The 18,331-nt window shown below is 40.9% G+C and overlaps 1 protein-coding gene across 2 annotated transcripts in view; it reads left to right on the top strand.

Moving 5' to 3' along the window:
• Positions 1-8,428, top strand: part of SNX31 (sorting nexin 31) — an 82,603-nt gene extending 74,175 nt beyond the window's left edge. Inside the window, exons 10-11 of one of the 2 annotated variants that reach the window (XM_032758479.2) lie at positions 4,233-4,289; positions 7,338-8,428. In XM_032758479.2, coding sequence (XP_032614370.1) covers positions 4,233-4,289; positions 7,338-7,433 — 153 coding nt within the window. In that variant the 3' untranslated portion in view covers positions 7,434-8,428. The remainder of the gene's footprint in view (positions 1-4,232; positions 4,290-7,337) is intronic. The other variant, XM_032758478.1, reaches the window with a different exon arrangement.
• Positions 8,429-18,331: the final 9,903 nt, after the last annotated feature.

Here is an 18,331-nt window from a genome sequence, read left to right as displayed (position 1 = left end):
TACTATATATATATATAAATACTATATATATATATATATAATTTTTTTAAAGGCAGGGTCTTGCTCTGTCACCCAGGCTGGAGTGCAGTGGTGCAATCATGTCTCACTGCAGCCTCAACTTCCCAGACTGAGGTGATCCTCCTACTTCACTCTCCCAAGTAGCTGGGACCACTGGCATGTACCACCACACCCAGCTAATTTTTTTTTTTTTTTTGTAGAGATAAGGTCTCCCTATGTTTTCCAGGCTGGTCTTGAGCTCCTGAACTCAAGCGATCCTCCCACCTTGGCTTCCCAAAGTGCTGAGATTACAGACATGAGCCACTGTACCTGGCCCTTAAAGGCAATATTAACCATAAACTGGAAGAAAAAAAAGTGTAACATTCTTCTTAAAGCTATGCTCCTGTACAAAAGCCTGAATCAATTTCCTTAATATTTGCTGCTCTTAATTAGAGCAGAATTATAAAGGATTGCTTTATTTAAAAATAAAGTATATTAGTTAGAGTTAGGTTTTGCTGCATATAATAGAAAACAAATGACAAAACAAGTGTCTTAGACACAATGAAGTTTGTTTCTCTCTCATCTAAAAGAAGTCCAGAGGTAGGAAGTCTAGGGCTGGATGGGGTGGCTCCATAATATCAACACAGACCTTTCTGTTGTGCCATCTTCTGTATGTGGCCTTCACCTCATCCCCAAAATGGCTGCCAGAACACCCATCATTACATCCACATTCTAGGCAGCAAGTATGAGGAAAATATGAAGCAGGGCTCACTTCTTTTCTTTAAGGAGAAGTTTTAGAAGTCTCACTCAGAATTTCCCCTATGACAATTGGCCAAGAGATAATCACATCACAGGCCCACACCTAGCTGCAAGGGAGTCTGGTAAATGTGGTCTTTTAGCAGGGTGTGTTGTCTATTCAAATAAAACTGGGTGTAATTACTAAGGAAGAAGGGCAGAATGGATAATGGAGTAAACTACCAACAATATCTGCCATTTAGAGAATTCCAAAAGACACCAGGAAAAGAGAATAGATGTATTTTATGCAATAGATGTGTTCCTAAGGAATTTCTGAAAGTGCATCATTATTATTTTACATATTGAACTGTAATCTGGATACATGAGATGTACATCAGGAGTATGCTGGTGAATAATTTTCTGACTTAAAAAGACTTTTTTTTTTTTTTTTTTTAGACAGGCTCTGTCTCCCAGGCTGGAGTGCAATGGTGCAATCTGAGCTCACTGCAACCTCTGCCTCCCAAGTTAAAGCCATCCTCCCCACTGCAGTCTCCTAAGTATCTGGTACTATAGGCACACACCACCATGCCTGGCTAATTTTTGTATTTTTTGTAGAGACAGGGGTCTCGCTGTGTTGCCCAGGCTGGTCTCAAACTCCTGAGCTTAAGCAATCAACCTGCCTTGGCCTCCTGAAGTGCTGAGATTACAGGTGTGAGCCACCATGCCTGGCAAGAAACAATTTATATTTCTAACAATCTATAACTAGTTTGTATATTTTTCCCTTTGTTTTTCTTAAAAGTAGATCTGATCTCAAAATTAGTTTCCCTCAAAAATGGCAAAGAACAAGATGGCTTTCTGATTCCTGATTACCTTACACCTCTCACTCCATCCTCGATTACCATCACCAGATGTATTTTTCCCTTCATTCTTCTTTCCTTTTAGGCAAGGCGAAACTATTTAAAAGGCAACTGGCAATTTTTAACATGTTTCTATTATATGGTGAGGAGGGGAAACACCAAGGACAGTGGTCTCTGATATCTGAGGAATGTTAGCCTTTTGAAGAGCTGGTCCAATATAGAAAATGGAAAAACTGTGTATGGCAGTCAGGAGAATGGTATGAGCATAGCAGGAGGACACAGTTTTAGACAGCCAGGGGGAAATTACTGTGCAGGAATAAGTGATTATGTTATTAACAGAAACTACTCTATTGATGAAAAAGAAAGTATAAGGAATACTGCATTATGAAAAAAGATTTGTTTGTTTCCCCAGCTTTATTCCCACTAGTATATAAAGTATTGAAGGCCTTATTGCAAGAAGTCAAGGAAACTGATTATGTCAGAAATTGCTTAACATTTGTAGTGGTTCTATTTTATTTACTTTGACATAGGGAGCAGGAGGGGAAGAAGACTAGGGGAGAGAAAAAATCTGAGAATTTTCCTCCAAGTTCTGTATTTCATGGCTGCAAGACTATTTACGGACCCTAATGTAACACTGTAAAATAATAATAATAGTAGCAAAACACATAAGACATCTGAGTGTTAATTTCTCATGTACCAAGACTTAATAACTGGTTTTTTAAAAAATACTGAGGCCGGGCAAGGTGGCTCGTGCCTGTAATCCCAGCACTTTGGGAGGCCGAGGCAGATGGCTCACTTGAGGTCAGGAGTTTGAGACCAGCCTGGCCAACATGGTGAAACCCCGTCTTTACCAAAAATACAAAAATTAGATGGGCATGGTGATGCGTACCTGTAGTCCTAGCTACTTGGGAGACTGAGGCAGGAGAATCGCTTGAATCCAGGAGGTGGAGGTTGCAGTGAGCCAAGATTGTGCCACTGCACTCTAGCCTGGGCAACACAGCAAGACTCTGTCTCAAAATAAAATAAAATAAAATATTATTGAAATCGGCTTAAATATGTGAACATTTCCATTAAGAATACTAACCTAAAGGAAGTCTTATACATACCTCCTTAAAGCAATTGATTTTACAACAAAGTTAACTATAGTTAAAAGGTAATGCTTTTTTGCAGTGTCATGTTATTTAGCCTACTTATTTTGAAATGTCTCAGTCTATATTCTCATGAGAAGTAAGCAATAATAAACAATTAGGTCACTCTTTTATTCTGTCATTTATGAATGCCTGTGTGTACCATGTGATGGCTAAACCTGAGGATCCAGGGTCAAAGAGCTAATATGTTGGAGGAGAAAGGCAATTAGTACAGAGACGTTGACAATTGTAGGGTGAATAAATGCTGCACCCTGTTTAAGTTATGTACCTAATGCACAGTTGTTTAATAGCAGTTCTTTTCTTTCCCATTAAGAATTGTCTAATAACTCTTTCCCCCAAAAGCCTGGCTAAGTGGTGTTTACTAGGTGTGCCAGGCACTCTGCCTTTCCAGATTCACTCCCACTCTGCTCTGTGCCCTGGGAGACTGTGTACTGCAACCTTACCCTCAATGGGATAACTCAAGCTTGTCTAACCCACAGCCTGTGGGCTGCATGCAGCCCAGGACATGTCTGAATGTGGCCTAATGCAAATTCATAAACTTTCTTAAAACACTGAGGGTTTTTTTGTGATTTTTAAAAAGCTCATTAGCTATGTTACGTGGGGACCAAGACAATTCTCTTCTTCCAGTGTGGTCCAGGAAAGCCAAAAGATTGGACATCCCTGGATAACTCATTGGGAAACCAGCAGGAGATTGGAGGGTGGGAGAAAAGTGAGAGTGGGGTATTTATTTCTCCACGTTGGAACCTGCTGGGTCTCTGTGGTTGGAATGTCCCTCTACTGAGGGATACAGCTCCCGTCAGGCAATCTCTCCTCCTTATAGCTACAGCTACTCTCTGGTTCCAGCCACAGCTGCTCCCTCGCCCCTTCAGGCCTAGAGGTGATAAGAATCCTCTGGAAATCCCCCTCATTGCTAGGCCCTGGGGGCCCCAACATCCCTTCATGCGTTCGATGTAATCCTGCCCACACCTCCATTAAGTAAACGGTTCCTTCCTAAAATTCTCCTCAATTATCCCAAGATTGCACCATCTGTTTCTGGTATATTGGATTTACCTTATGTACATGAGGTATATTCAAGTGTCTTGAACTTCGCTTTGGCTCTTCGTTTGATTAATGGTGGCTTTTGATTAACCAAAGCCCTGCTGGGCTTTGAGTCAGCATATGGATTGCAACCCCAAGAATTATTTCAGGATTTAGAAGGACATTTCATTTTGTGTGGTGTTCTTTTAAAAGCTTTCCTCCATCACAAAATCCATAGGCAACCACTAATGTGAAACATTAAGTTTTACTTAACTTTTGGGCACTCTATTTCTGTAACATTTAGACCCTGACAAATGAAAGAGGAATGCACAGATGACAAGCAGGTGTACCTGCTGACCGGCAGCCTTTGGGACCATTCAGAGGATTATCGTGGAAGGAAAAGTGTGCTAGTTAAATAGATTGTTTGTGTGCTTGCTTCTCTGGGCTGAGCTGACTGACATTTCACTGATCTATTTAGCAGATTGAAGTTCCGGAACAAAGCAAAAGTAAAAAATACCACATTCAACAAAGCCAGGTCTGTGAGTAAAATTATGTAATTGATACATTATAATTTTGATAAATCTGATCTTTTTTCCTCTTTAACCAAAGTCATCCCACTTTCAATAATAAGTCAGAATTATGTTTCTCAGAAGCTCCTCTTTGTAGATTGGGCCAATTGGAAGGCCATCATAGAAGTATAGTATTTTTATTGCAGCACCCCATAGCACTACCAAGAATTTTTACATAGAAGATTTCCAAGAGAAACACAAAATTATTTGGTAATTTTTTTGTACACCCCATGCATTTTTTGGAGGCAACTCTCTTTCTACTTTGTATATATTATATATCTAGTATATTTTGATCTCATAGTTTTCTGCAGTATACTCTGTATAAAGCAACTTTTAAGTTTACAAAATACTTTTTTAAGCATTTAGATCTGCTGTGCAGATAATAATAGAAAAAATCATAATCAATGACATTTTTGAGCACTCATTATTGCCAGGCAGTATTCTAAGCACTTTTATGTGAATTAACACATTCCTTCACAGCCCTATAAATAAGTCAAGGAAATTAGGGCACAGAGAGGTTATGTGACCTGCCCAAGGTTGCACAGCAGTCAATGATGGAAAGAAGCAGGCAGTCTGACCCTGGAACCATGCCCTTAACTAACTGTGCCCTTGCTAACTCTTCCTTTCTAAGTCCAAATCCTAGTGTAGGTGAATGAAAGAAAAGTGACTTCTAAGTAGAATTTGAATGGGATTTCTTCTTGATCCAGCACCTGTCACAGAGACTGGTGTGTAGGTAAACATCCTTAGTATATATGTACAGTATTTATAAATATGTAAGTATATAAAGTCCTTTCTTGAATGAATACAGTCAGGGAATAATAAACTAGCATAAATGCATAAAAGCATTCTCCTTCATAATCACAGCATTTCTGGCTGGTTGGACAGAGAGACGAGATAGGAACTCCACTGCTTACTGGTTATGTGTCATTAGGCAGATCCGAAACCTAATGGCATTAGGGACTCTGACACTGCACTTCCATTTCTTTATCTGTAAAATGTAGATGGTAATCACATCATCATTTTAATGCACCCATTTTAGCAGCATGTCGACAGCATGGAGCTGTGGTTCTCAACTTTGGCTGCACATTGGAAACACCTGGGGAGCTCTAAAAACTAAAGCTTGAGCCCCACCCTCAGAAATTTGGATTTAATTGGTCTGAGGGTCCTGGGCAATGGAATTTTTAAAAGCTCCCCAAGTGGTCCTATTATACAACCAGAGCTGGAACCATTATCCTAGAACACCAGTTCTCAGTGTGTGGTCCCTGGACCAACAGCATCTGTATCACGTGGATCTTATTAGAAATTCAAATTCTCAGGCCCCAAACTTACTGGATCAGCAGCTCTGGGGGAAGTCCGCAGCAATCTCTTTAACACACCTACCAGACAAATCTGATGCATGTTCAAGTTTGAGAGCCACTGTCCTAGGACAACAGATAACACTTAGCACAACTGTGATCAGTTCAGTTGTCCTCTCAGATGAGTGGTAACTCTAATACAGGCCAACCCATCTCATGCTGTGAGTAGGACCAGCAGGTCGGAAAGAGACCTAGTGTCCAACTGTATTGAGTTTTAATTTATTTTGCAAACCGTTGTATAGACCTTATCCTGAGCCATGAACGGCTATAATTACTTTTTATGTATAACTGATTTAATCCCGATAAACAACCAAAGCACTGTTGTTATCCTTGGCTTACCGCATAGAGAACTGAAACACAGAAAGGTTAAGTCACTTGCTCAAGGTCACACAGTCAGTTCATATCAGAGCCAGTATTTGAACCCAAGCAGTCTTTATTTGTTGTTTAACAAATAAAATTAGTTTGCTGCTTTAACCACTCGGCAGTGAGGCCCCTCTATCAAAACAAATCCCTTGTAGAAAAAAAATTGTAGCCCATCTGCCCACTGAGGGGCTCCACATTTTTTTTTTCACTTTCCACTTTCCATAACCCCGTCTTTGAGATTTCGTAAGTACTGAAGTCAAATTACTCATTAAAGATTTGTGGTAACCCTAACCTCTAAAATGTTTTAAAATAAACGTAATACTTTTTTTCTTTTAATGAGACAGAGTCTCGCTCCCTTGCCCAGGCTGGAGTGCGGTGGTTCCATCTCAGCTCATTGCAACCTCCACCTCCCAGGTTCAAGCAATCCTCCTGCCTCAGCCTCCTGAGTAGCTGGGATTACAGGTGTGCACCACCACGTCCGGCTAGTTTTTGTAGTTTTGGTAGAGACGAGGTTTCACCATGCTGGCGAGGCTGGTCGCTAACTCCTGGCCTCAAATGATCCACTGCCTCAGCCTCCCAAAGGCATGAGCCACTGTACCCGGTCTCTCTCTTTTTTTTTTTTTTTTTTTTTTAGACGGAGTCTCACTCTGTTGCCAGGCTGAAGTGCAGTGGCACAATCACGGCTCACTGAAGCCTCTGCCTCCAGGGTTCAAGCGATTCCTCTGCCTCAGCCTCCCGAATAGCTGGGACCACAGGCGCCAGCCACCATGCCCAGCTAATTTTTTTGTATTTTAGTAGAGACAGGGTTTCACCATGTTGGCCAGGATGGTCTTGATCTCCTGAACTCGTGATCTGCCCGCCTTGGCCTCCCAAAGTGTTGGGATTACAGGCGTGAGCCACTGCGCCTGGCCGCCCAGCCTCTTTTTTAAAGTTTGTGTTTGTGTGGAATATGCACTAAAGATTTTGGGCAAAGTTAAAAATTGAAAGTCATATGGCTTTAAGAGGGGAAAGAGGCAAGACAGGTAGAGTTAAATGTTACCTGAGTGACATCCCAGGCCCCAAAAGATGCAGAGGACACCTAAAACCAGTAGGCGGCGCTCTTCTCAGCCCTAACGAGTGTATTTACACTCACCCCAAAATAAAGCTTCTACAGAATAAAACTGTTTAAAATAACCATTGCTTATACAAATGTAAGCTTTCTGTTGCCCTTTCAGTACTGTTTTAACCTCTGTGACTTTGTTATTGTTATGGAAATGATTTTCATTTACATTTCTGACCTCTCTGTTTACTTCACAGCAGAAAGACTATTCTAGTCTTCTATCAACAAAAAGCAAGATTAAGATAGCTAAAGATGACTGCATTTTTGGGAACATAAAGGAAGAAGATCTCTGATAAAATTCTCATATTTTAGAATATCCTTGGAGGCTATCTCAAGACAGTGAAAGAACTTGGGGATTCAGGTGGGCTACCTACCATCAGTGGAGGAAATTTGACCTCTTCCCGTTTTTTTGGCATTAAGATAGACTGTATTCATCAAGATATTATACCACAGCGCTCTATGGAAATCTCAAGATTAGAAAAAAAAAAGGAACCAAGTTATAGAGTTAGTTTTTATTTTATTTTTGCACTTCGTCATGACAGTATAGAGTTTGTTTTTAATGTCTCATAAATGACAAGTGGCAAATTCAAATCAACTCATATGAAGCTCATTCTATTTTTCTCTAAAGTAGATCTTTATATGGCTTCATGAAGTCTTTTATGTGTTCTGAATTTACATAAATGAAAGCCTCATAAAATATCATAAATGTATTTTGGATCAATTTCTAAAGATGTGACTCTTCAACGGAGGAAAATATGGCTCTAAGAAATGGAATCACTGAAAAAGAAACCTGGGTTCTCTGATCTATCCACACAGTACTAGAGCAAGGAGGTGATGAAATACTGATTTGTTTCCTCACATAAGTCTGAGCCTACCAATATGGATGTACTCAAAGTAAAAGGCTGTCCCTTTCTCTGCTTGACTGTTGTTATAATTGTATTCTGTCCTTAGAGTACTGAAGGCAGTTCAATAATCAACATGCTATTTGGAATGTTTTAATTTAGAAAGCTATTGCTTTATTAGGCCCTGCACCTGATATCAGATACCTTATAAGTCTCTTAGCTTTAAAAATATGTGTACTTTCTCACAAGGTTTTTCCTTATCTAGCTTCATTTCTCTCATGGTAATTAATGTAATTATGTATAGAATTAAGACTACAATAAGGGAGATAATCAGAGGAATCTGTATAGTGTAATTAGAAAAAGTGCAATATTCTAATGTCTAACTGGGTTCTATACCTAATTATATAATAAATACAAAATAATTCTAGTGAATATAAATTTGTTGATTAAAATTCTGTGAATAATCTTTTTGAAATATAGAATCTATTAAAATTCTATAATATTTTTAAACATATGCCTATAGCTGTAACTCCTAGTACTGGAAGTTTTTATATTTAAATTTTAGGCTGTAGTAGGATATTTTAGCAGAGACTCACCAACATCTCAAATCATCCTAGTAAATGTATTAATGGACTAGGATCCTCTTCAGATTAAGATGGAAGTTTATCTACGATTTTGCCAATTTAAGAGTAGTCAAGCTCTATCGCTTTTTAATAGCAAACACCTACACAATGGAAAAGGCTATCAGAGAAAACAAGAATGCAACGAATTGTAGTTGGGGTAAGAAGACACATAAATTGAACCATATATAACTGCTGTCCTTGTAGGCCAAAAATAGTTTTATGTTGACAATTTCAAGTTTCAACTCGATATATAAGAGAGTGAGTAATCCCAGACAACACGTGGTTGGTGTCAGAAGTGTACTATGTGGGCCGGGCATGGTGGCTCACTCCCGTAACCCCAGCACTTTGGGAGGCCAAGGTGGGAGGATCACTTGAGCCCAGTAGTTCAAGACCAGCCTGGGTAACATAGTGAGACCCAATATCTATAAAAACAACAGCAACAACAACAGCATAGTGTGGACCTGCATGTCAAAGGACGTCGGGGCCATCAGGAAAGCCCCAAGGGGAAGAGGGACTTTGAAGAAAGAGTAGAGCCATGTGGGCAAAGGTGGGGCACCCTAGAGAAAGGGAAGGATAGTTACAGATGGGAGAATAAATGTGGTGTTGCAGAAAAAATGAGTAAACTTGCTCTGTGCTAGCGAAGTTTTAGGTTAAGGGAGTAGTTAGGAGATAAAGCTAAGAGGCGGGATGGATCAGAAATATATGCATATCCTAATGCAGCATCTCTACAATATATGTAGAGCAGTTTATCCTTTGAAGATGGACAAAAACAGAAGCATTTTATTTAATTTTTTTTCCAAACATTGAGATTATCATCAGTGTCAGAATATGAGAAGAAAAATACAATTGATGACATGCATTCCACAGTATATAAATATAACATGAAGAATAAAGGAACTAGGGTAGCACCTGATAAACAAAACAAAAATTCAAACAAAATTCAAAACTTATTTTGTAAAATGATACATTTCTTAGTAGTTATGTGAGAGAAGAAGGAGCTATTAGCCTTTTTTAGGGATTACTGGGCCTAGTTTTATCTAGGAATTTAGGAGTTTAACTCACTTCTGGATCAAAACACTTGATCATTGTGTAAAAAGTCAGAACTTCAGCTGCCGGAGTGAGCTCCCCAGCTGCAGGTGCTGGGAGAAGATGGCGAGTGAGACCCCCTCATCACTCCAGGAGGTAAGGACCTCACTCTGCAGCAGTCCCTGCCACCGGCACAGCCGCCCCAGCACCGGAGAAGCCGTCAGCTGGTTCGTGGCTTTATCAGGTAGATGACTGTTGATATCCTTCAGTGACTGCTAATCCTAAGGGGTGTGACATGGCTTTGCCAATTACCAGCCTATGCCTTTGTCCACTCCTCATATCCCTGCAAAAATGATCCTCAGGCAGCCACATTTTCTCCTGCCATGTCTATATCCACCATCACTTCTTTCCACTTCTAGACATTCATATGAGATTTTGCTGCTGTTTATACTCCTAAAATAACTGGCATAAGCAATTTGCCCACAGGCAAACACAACTGAGTTTGAAAATTTCACACAAATCATAATGAGAATAACTATTACAGGTGATTAAATTGTGGTCAGGCCCCACCGAGCCCCTTTGGGCCCTATGGAGGGAAGCATGTGTAGGCTTTGATTGAAGAGCTGACAGCAGAGAAACATGCTACAGGGAGTGACAGTGCCCAGAAGAGTTCCACAATAAAATGGAAATGGTTTCTAGGGGATCATGCCACCTGGGGAATGCAAGAAGGAGATACTCACGAGCAGGGAACCTCTTTACCCCCAGGACTGATGCAAACTGTGAGGTGCTGCTCGTTTCTATAGACACTTGGAGAGTGCACTGTGAACAGCTCTTGATTGACCAACAAGGAGCTGCTCTATTTACAGAAAGCATTTCCAGAGTGAATGGGCAACATCCTCCTGTTTGGAAGGCTGCTGCTTTGATCAAAGAAGGTAAAAACAGATTAGTTCAGTGGGCTGAACTGTGTGCTGTTTTTCTTACAGTAATGGAAGAACTGAACAGTAGTAGAAGCCCCCATATTTGGGTTTTTACTGATTCATGGGCAGTGACCAAAGGCCTGGCCATACACTCAGGCAAGAGGACGATGGAAATCTGGGCTATTAAAGGAATGTCCATATGGGGCATAGCCCTATAGAAATGTGAGGGGTGCATTAAAGGAGAATAAGTCAATGCCCATCAGAAGAACTTCCTCCCCAGGCTGGGAAGGTGACTGGAATAGACAAGCAGCAACTCCGTGTCCGCCCTTGTGGTCGCCACCTGGTCCATGAAGAGAGTGGATATAGGAATACTGCAGCAGTGCAGAGATGGCATGAATCTAAACATGTTCCTTTTGCATCTTTGCAGACACAGAATGCCAATAAGAACTGTCCTGTCTGTCAGCAAGAGAGACAGAAACTGCCAGTGGCTATGGGGCAGATTGCCTGGTGGGAAGGCCCTGACCAGAGCTGGCAAGTGAGACTGATGCTGGTAGCCCTGGGGACTACACATTGGTCTTGACAGGAATTAGACACTGACTCTGGACTGGGCTTTGCTTCCTTAGTGGAAGATGAAAATGCTCAGAGCACCATAAAAAAACAGGAACTGAAGACTTGCGTGGATGTATACAGACAACTGTCATTTCTTCAGACCAAGGAACAATGTATAAGCCATAATATCCAATGATGGGCAGAGAGATACCTCCTTAGAGTAATAGTTTAGTAATAGGGAAGTAGAATAAGTATAAAACATTGGTTGTCTAGAACAGGGAGATAAAGTATGAAGGGCTGGCTTGCACGCCTTCACAGGTAGGTGCTCACTCAACACGAATGGGACTAAAGGGGTGTCCCCACTAGATTTTTCTGGTTTTTTGTTTTGTTTTGTTTTTGTTTTGGTTGATCTGGGGAAGAGGGATTGGGGAGGATGCTGATATGACTATGCAGTTTTTGCCAAGGGAGGAGTACAGTGGTATAATGACTATAAGTTTCCCTTTCTTCCCCAAATAACCTCAATTTTTTTTTCTCTGCTCCACCTGATGCAATGATCCTAGGACCAGGACTACAACTACAAGTGCTGGAAGCAAGGATGATTTCTAAGCAAGAAGCTGTAACTACATTTTTAAACTTTGTATCTGAATTCCTAAGGGGATAATGGGGGTGGGTTGTGCCTTCACCCCATCTAAGAAATTGGGATCAAGAGTGAATGCACCTATGTTCTCTGGTGGCAAAACTAGCTCACTAGTTCTGCACCTGTGTAACCTTACCCTATCTGAATGGCAGTGGACTGAGGAGGAGCTACTTGCTAGACTAGTACTGCTGCCCACAATGTAGACCAGCACAGTGGCAATTCTAGTGTCCCTTCCAAAGGTGAAAAAGTTTGAGTATTAATGGAGAGAAGGAGAAAAAGTAGCTGAGAGTAAAGAAAAAAATGGTTATTAATGGAAAGAAATTCAATATTACATTAACACCTCAAAAGAGTCTCAGAGCAAAAGATGACATGATGTCGTGGCTCAGTTATTCTAGATGCCTCAAAGGGTGAGGCTAGTTGCCAAGACCACTCCTGTTTTTGGCACCTGACAAGATTGAGAGGAAACCTGCAAACCTGAGTGACTTTACTCTGGGAGACATTCATACACAATGATGGACTGGACTAATTATTAATGACTACATGGGATTCTAGTAATAAGGCAGTATCTTTTGAATTGAATATCGTTTTTAAAAAATTATTTTTCTGTAGCGACAAGTTCTTGCTATGTTGCCTAGGCTGGTCTCAAACTCCTGGGTTCAAGTGATCCTTCTACCTCTGCCTCCCAAAGTGCTGGAATTACAGGCGTGAGCCACCATGCCTGGCCTGGATATTCTTTTGATGTAAGGGATCTGTGTTTGAAACCCAGGGGTGGCCTGATAGTTTACAGTAAACGTTTAGTAATAGAGAAGTAGAACAACTAATTAGAACATTGGTTGCCTAGAATGGGGAGATAAAAGTATGAAGGGCTGGCTTACGTGCCTTCACAAGTATGTGTTAGCACTCAACATGAAGGGACTAAAGGACTGTCCCCATCAGTGGCCAGTGGTGTTATGATACATATATGTTGGTTTTCATCCATGATTCCTGGCTCATAACTCTAAAATCCCATGTATATATATGAGCTAACATCCTCCCCAGAACTAGGTCTCAGTTTACATCAGCATGTGGTCAGCATACAGCTTGCACGCATCCCCATATGGACATTTAAGCAAATTTTACATTAAACATTTCAGTTAGAAATTACCTTAAGATTACCCTCAAAGTAAATTTGAGAAGAGCTTGGTGATATTAATCTGTGGAAAAAACAAGTAGGTGCCAACCTTTGGTGGCAAAACAGTGGCAAAATGATTCTAAAATACCAAACAAAGGAAAACTACAAAAGAAAACTCAGCAACAGAGGAAGTCTACTTTCTCAGCTGCTGTTTTAGCTGTCCCTTGTCCTGCAGTGCGTATTCAGTGGCCCATGAGGGGAGTGGCTTGTGTGGACACAGGACTGTGGAAGACAGGGGACAGTTCTCTCCTTCACGGGGTGGTCTCCTTCCTGTCACCCATAGTCCAAAAAAAATGTCAAAAAAGTAGGTATGCTTTTCTGTCACACAAAAAAAGACGTGCTGTGTTAACTTAAAAAAAGTATGGCTAACCAACGATTTCTTACAAGATGGCTTTTAAGCTTTGTAATTGTACTTTCTCCGCACTTTATTGAGGTCCAATTATATTTTGCTCATAAGTTACTTTATAATAGCTAACAGTTGTATTCTTATGAAGTAAGTTGTTTGTATCACAATTTTAAGAAAAATTAGACAGCTACAGAAAAGTACATGATGTCATTGGTGGGCTTGGGTCTTTGGTCTAGCCCTAGCCCATGTATTTTTCTGTAGGGCAAAGTCTTTAGCTAACCAGATAGCTTTACCTGCGTGATAGCTTGAAAGAGGTTAGACATTCTGTTGATTTAAAGGTGCTGACCTTAGTGATTTTGCACTGCTCCTGCACCAAATGTGGTTTCTTTCCCAGAAATGTGGGAACACACAGTTGGCTGTACTTCCTAATGGGTTTTCCATCTGTCCACACGAGCTCATATGTATTTGATGGGTTCCGAGTCGCAACAGTTGTCTGGGCGGAGGCACTCAGAGCAGCAGGCTGAAACTCATCCTCTGAGTTGGCTTTGCTGTGGGCATGCATGCTCTTATCCTCACTGGAAACTGGTCCTGGCAGAATTTCTGGGGAGACCCCGTTTGTCATGGTTTCTAGTGTGCAGAGGAAGAGAAGATGGAAATCTACTACTGTATTTGGGTCCTGATCAGGGGAAGTTCAGAATTTGATTTTCTACAAAACAAAAATGCTGAGTAAAACAAGTGAAATGGCAGTTATTAAACTTCTTAAGTATTTGTAAAAGTCAACTACCTGAAGGCAAATTCCATTCCAAAATCAGCTATTGAATTGATACCTGAATGTTGCCTCACAATAGCTGGTAGAGCATCATGCTCTCCAGAGGCACATTGCCAACAAGTGCCCCACTTATGCACAAAGAGAAAGCGATTCCACTACCATGACTTACATAGCACCATATTAAGGAAGAAAATAGTAAGATTATAAATTAGGGTTTATTTTTAATTATTGACTGGATACAAGTCATAGTGGTTAAACCTAACATTTTGACAGGTAACTGGATTTTTATTAATCATGTAATATAAGTATTAGTTACTCTTTTGCAATTAACTATGGGTTGTTTGTGTCATGGATTCATAGATTTTTTTAATCCCCCTCCTTTTTTTAACTTCCTCTGTTTTCCCGTTTAATTTGTCAAAATTAAAACAGGTGACAGACATGCAGTCTGGGGGTTCACAATGAAGATAGGATGAGGAAATCTTAGGCAGTGAATTCACTATAGAAAAATCCTAAAACCTTACTACCCTACTGCAAACTATTACCTGGGACTTAAAAAATCCTGTTGGGTGACTAACAAAACAAAAACACAAAAAGCAACTCACTCCATTTATTTTGTTAACGTCTCTTGTGACCTGCCAGATAAACAAATAAAATTCATTTTTCAGGTCTTTCAAAAATGAAAATCAGGCCAGGCATGGTGGCTAACGCCTGTAATTCCAGCACTTTGGGAGACCAAGGCAGGAGGACTACTTGAGCCCAGGAGTTCAAGACCAGCCTGGGCAACACAGGGAGACTGTTTCTATAATTTTTTTTTTTTTTTTAATTAGCCAGGCATGATGGAACTCACCTGTAGTCCCAGCTACGCAGGAGGCTGAGGTAGGAAGTCAGCTTGGGCCTGGGAAGTCCAGACTGCAGTAAGTTATGGTTGCATCTTGTCTCAAAAGAAATAAAAAAAAATTATTTGGCCGGGCACAGTGGCTCACACCTGTAATCTTAGCACTTTGGGAGGCCGTGGCGGGTGGATTACGAGGTCAGGAGATTGAGACCATCCTGGCTAACACAGTGAAACCCGTCTCTACTAAAAAATTAGCCGGGAGTGGTGGCGGGCACCTGTAGTCCCAGCTACTTGGGAGGCTGAGGCAGGAGAATGGCGTGAACCTGGGAGGTGGAGCTTGCAGTGAGCCGAGATCACGCCACGGCACTCCAGCCTGGGCAACAGAGCAAGACTCCATCTCAAAAAATAATAATAATAAAATAAAATAATTTGAAGTCATTGTTAACAGTCTTTTCTCATTCTATTTGTCTTAAAATAAATCATAGGCTAAGAGCAATTTGTATTACTTATCTACCTATTTGTTTTTCTTATAAAAATGACAAAAGTCTCCTTTCTTGCTGGTCATGAGTTGCTAGTTTCAATGTATGTGTCCCTCCAAAATTCATATGTTGGAGCTTAAACCCCAAAGTGATGGTACTAAAAGGTAGGGCCTTTGGGAAAATGACTAAGTTAAGAGGGCCCTCCCTCATGAATGGATTAGTGCTCTTATAAAGGAGGTTGATGGGAACACCCTAGTTCATTTTGCGCTTTCAACTTCTGCCACATGAAGACACAGCAAGAAGGCGCCACCTTGGAAGCAGAGAGAAGCCTTCACCAGACACAGAATCTGCTGGTGCCTTGATCTTGGACTTCTCAGCCTCCAGAGCTGTGAGTAATAGATTTCTATTCTTTTTAAGTTATCCAGTCTGTGGTATTTTATTATAGCAGCCTGAATGGAATAAGGCAGGAGTGTATGTCCAAAAGATATGTTCGTTCAGTTGTATTTGCAGAAAATAGTTGTCAGAGTATGACTGTATCCTCAAAAGTCAGAGTAGGATAGCCTCAGGCTTTACCCTGACATTGGCATCACAATTTTGTAAAAGTGGAAATGAAACCACAGGATCAGTGTTTTGAGAGGAGGAGAGCAGAATTGAGGCAAAGCCTAATATAGTTCCTGGCATATGTTTCAAGACTGAGAAGGAGATGCGCTTTGCTTCTGTTTGAATGATTGCCAGGAGTTTGTTTTAGGCTAATGTAAAAGTTAAGATCCTTCTAAGCCTAAGATTTCAGTTCAGTTTAAGTCCCTGGGGTAAGCTGAGTTCCATTCTAGGGTTGAAGTGAAACTTTTAACAACACAGATTGCTGGAATCCTCAGCTCTCCTCATTATCTGAACTGAATGGATATCCCAGAGACTTTTGGGACCTGCATGAACCCTTAACTTTACCTTTGCCCAGACTTAACAAGCCATGAACTATCCTGGTCTCAAAGGAGCTGAAATATTACAAGATTAGAAAGGAAACTAGGGCCAGGAAGGAACTGGAGGAAAGGTAAGATGAGCCTGGACCGTGAGCTTTTCTGGTGTTATCTTCTGTTACTTTTCCTTGCCTGCTTCTAAGCAAATTTATCAAACCAGTTGCTATCATTTGAATATGTTCCTCAAAAAGCATGTGTTGGAAACTTAATTCCCAATGCAGCAGGGCTAGAAGGTGTATAGGACATATCTTAGGTAACTTGCCTAAATGTACATCCCATCATATTTTGCCGTGTGTGTGTGTGTGTGTGTGTGTGTGTGTGTGTGTGACAATCTGTGTGGTTCTGGCATGTATAGGTAAGTGGAAAGAGAAATGACAAATGGATGTTATGGCAAGGAGCTGAGATCTTTTTTTTTCTTTCCAAGAGTCCAACTGTTATCTTAGAAACTTCAGAAACCCAAGGACATCAAAGATGTTTACTTTGCAATTGAGAAGAGATCTCTTTCTGAATGTTTTGTTTGAATGTTTTTTAGTTGTGCCAGTTGCTCTAGGAAAATATTATTCTCCTGGGCTTCAAATTTTTTCTCTAACAGTTTCTCAAATATGTCCGGCACACAAAACACTTCATTTTTTTTTCTGGTTGTTTAAAATTGTTGGGGAACTGAAATGACCCTAACTTTGGTGTAGATAAATATGTGCTACTTGTCTCATCTCCTGTACTTACTCATTCCATTGTTATGTCTCAGAACCCACAGTGTTGTGGAGAACACCTGATTCATGCTAGCCGGGCTTGAGAGGTGGGAGACTCATGGAAGCAACACCTGTCAGGAGCATATCTCCCTCTCATGGTCATTCCTCAGTACTACAGAAACCAAATGCACCCTGGAACAGGAAAGTAGAGCTCAAAACCCTTACTTCGTAGGTGTGGTGTATTTTTTTCAAATGCCTCCCCATTCTGACCATATCACCTTTCTACAGAGACAACTAGTTACATTGGGATAGTTGCTAGATCACTTTCAGTCTCTTCTGGTGAGCATTCAAGTACAATATTTTTGAAAGTCCGTCTGCATTTTTTAAGACTGGGTAGGAATTTATATAACGAATATAGCCAAAACCCTTCTTATCCCTAATAAGAAAACTTTCTAAATGAAAACCCTACCCAAAGCAAATATTTCCTTTCACTTATTCATTCATTCACTCAACTGTATCTAATACAGTGATTCTCAACTCAATCCTGGCTGCACATTAGAGTTCCTTGAGCAGCTTTTAAAAATGCAGATGCCTGGGCCGTGCTTCCAGATGATTCTAACTTGATCTTGGCTAGGGCCCGGGCACTGTTTTTTTTTTTTTTTTTTTTTTTAGACAGTGTCTCGCTCTGTGGCCCAGGCTGAACTGCAGTGGCGTGATCTCAGCTCACGGTAACTTCTGGCTCCCAAGTTCAAGCAAGTCTCTGCCTCAGCCTCCCAAGTAGCTGGGATTACAGGCACCCACCACCACGCCTGGCTACTGTTCGTATCTTTAGTAGAGATGGGGTTTCACCATCTTGGCCAGGCTGGTCTTGAACTCCTGATCTCATGATCCACCCGCCTCGGCCTCACAAAGTGCTGGGATTACAGGCATGAGATGCCGCGCCTGGCCGGCACTGTTATTTTTTAAGCTGCTGCATGATTGTAACATGCTGCCAGGTTGAAAACTACTAAGCTAATATTCCTGAACACGTCTGATGTGCCAGTCACTGTGGTGGTGCTAAGGATTCAGGGGTAGAGGTACTGCCACAGAAGGTGACAGCTTTCTGCCATCACCATTCGCAGGCCAAACATACCGTCTCCTCTGTCTAGAATACTTCCCTTGTTCATTACATAATTAATTCCTCATGCTTTGCATCTTAGATTAAATATCACTTATTCAAAGACATTGTTGCCCTTCTATCTAAATTAGCTCCCATATTGTTTGCCCTCAAGGAATCCTTTCTCTTTCCCTTCATGACACTTATATCGGTTGTAATTACAGGTATTCCCCCGCCA

This window comes from Hylobates moloch, unplaced genomic scaffold (assembly GCF_009828535.3).
Source record: "Hylobates moloch isolate HMO894 unplaced genomic scaffold, HMol_V3 SCAFFOLD_9, whole genome shotgun sequence".
Classification (NCBI taxonomy): domain Eukaryota; kingdom Metazoa; phylum Chordata; class Mammalia; order Primates; family Hylobatidae; genus Hylobates; species Hylobates moloch.
Note: the sequence above shows the minus strand (reverse complement) of the source record. Positions and strands in the feature narration are given on the sequence as shown.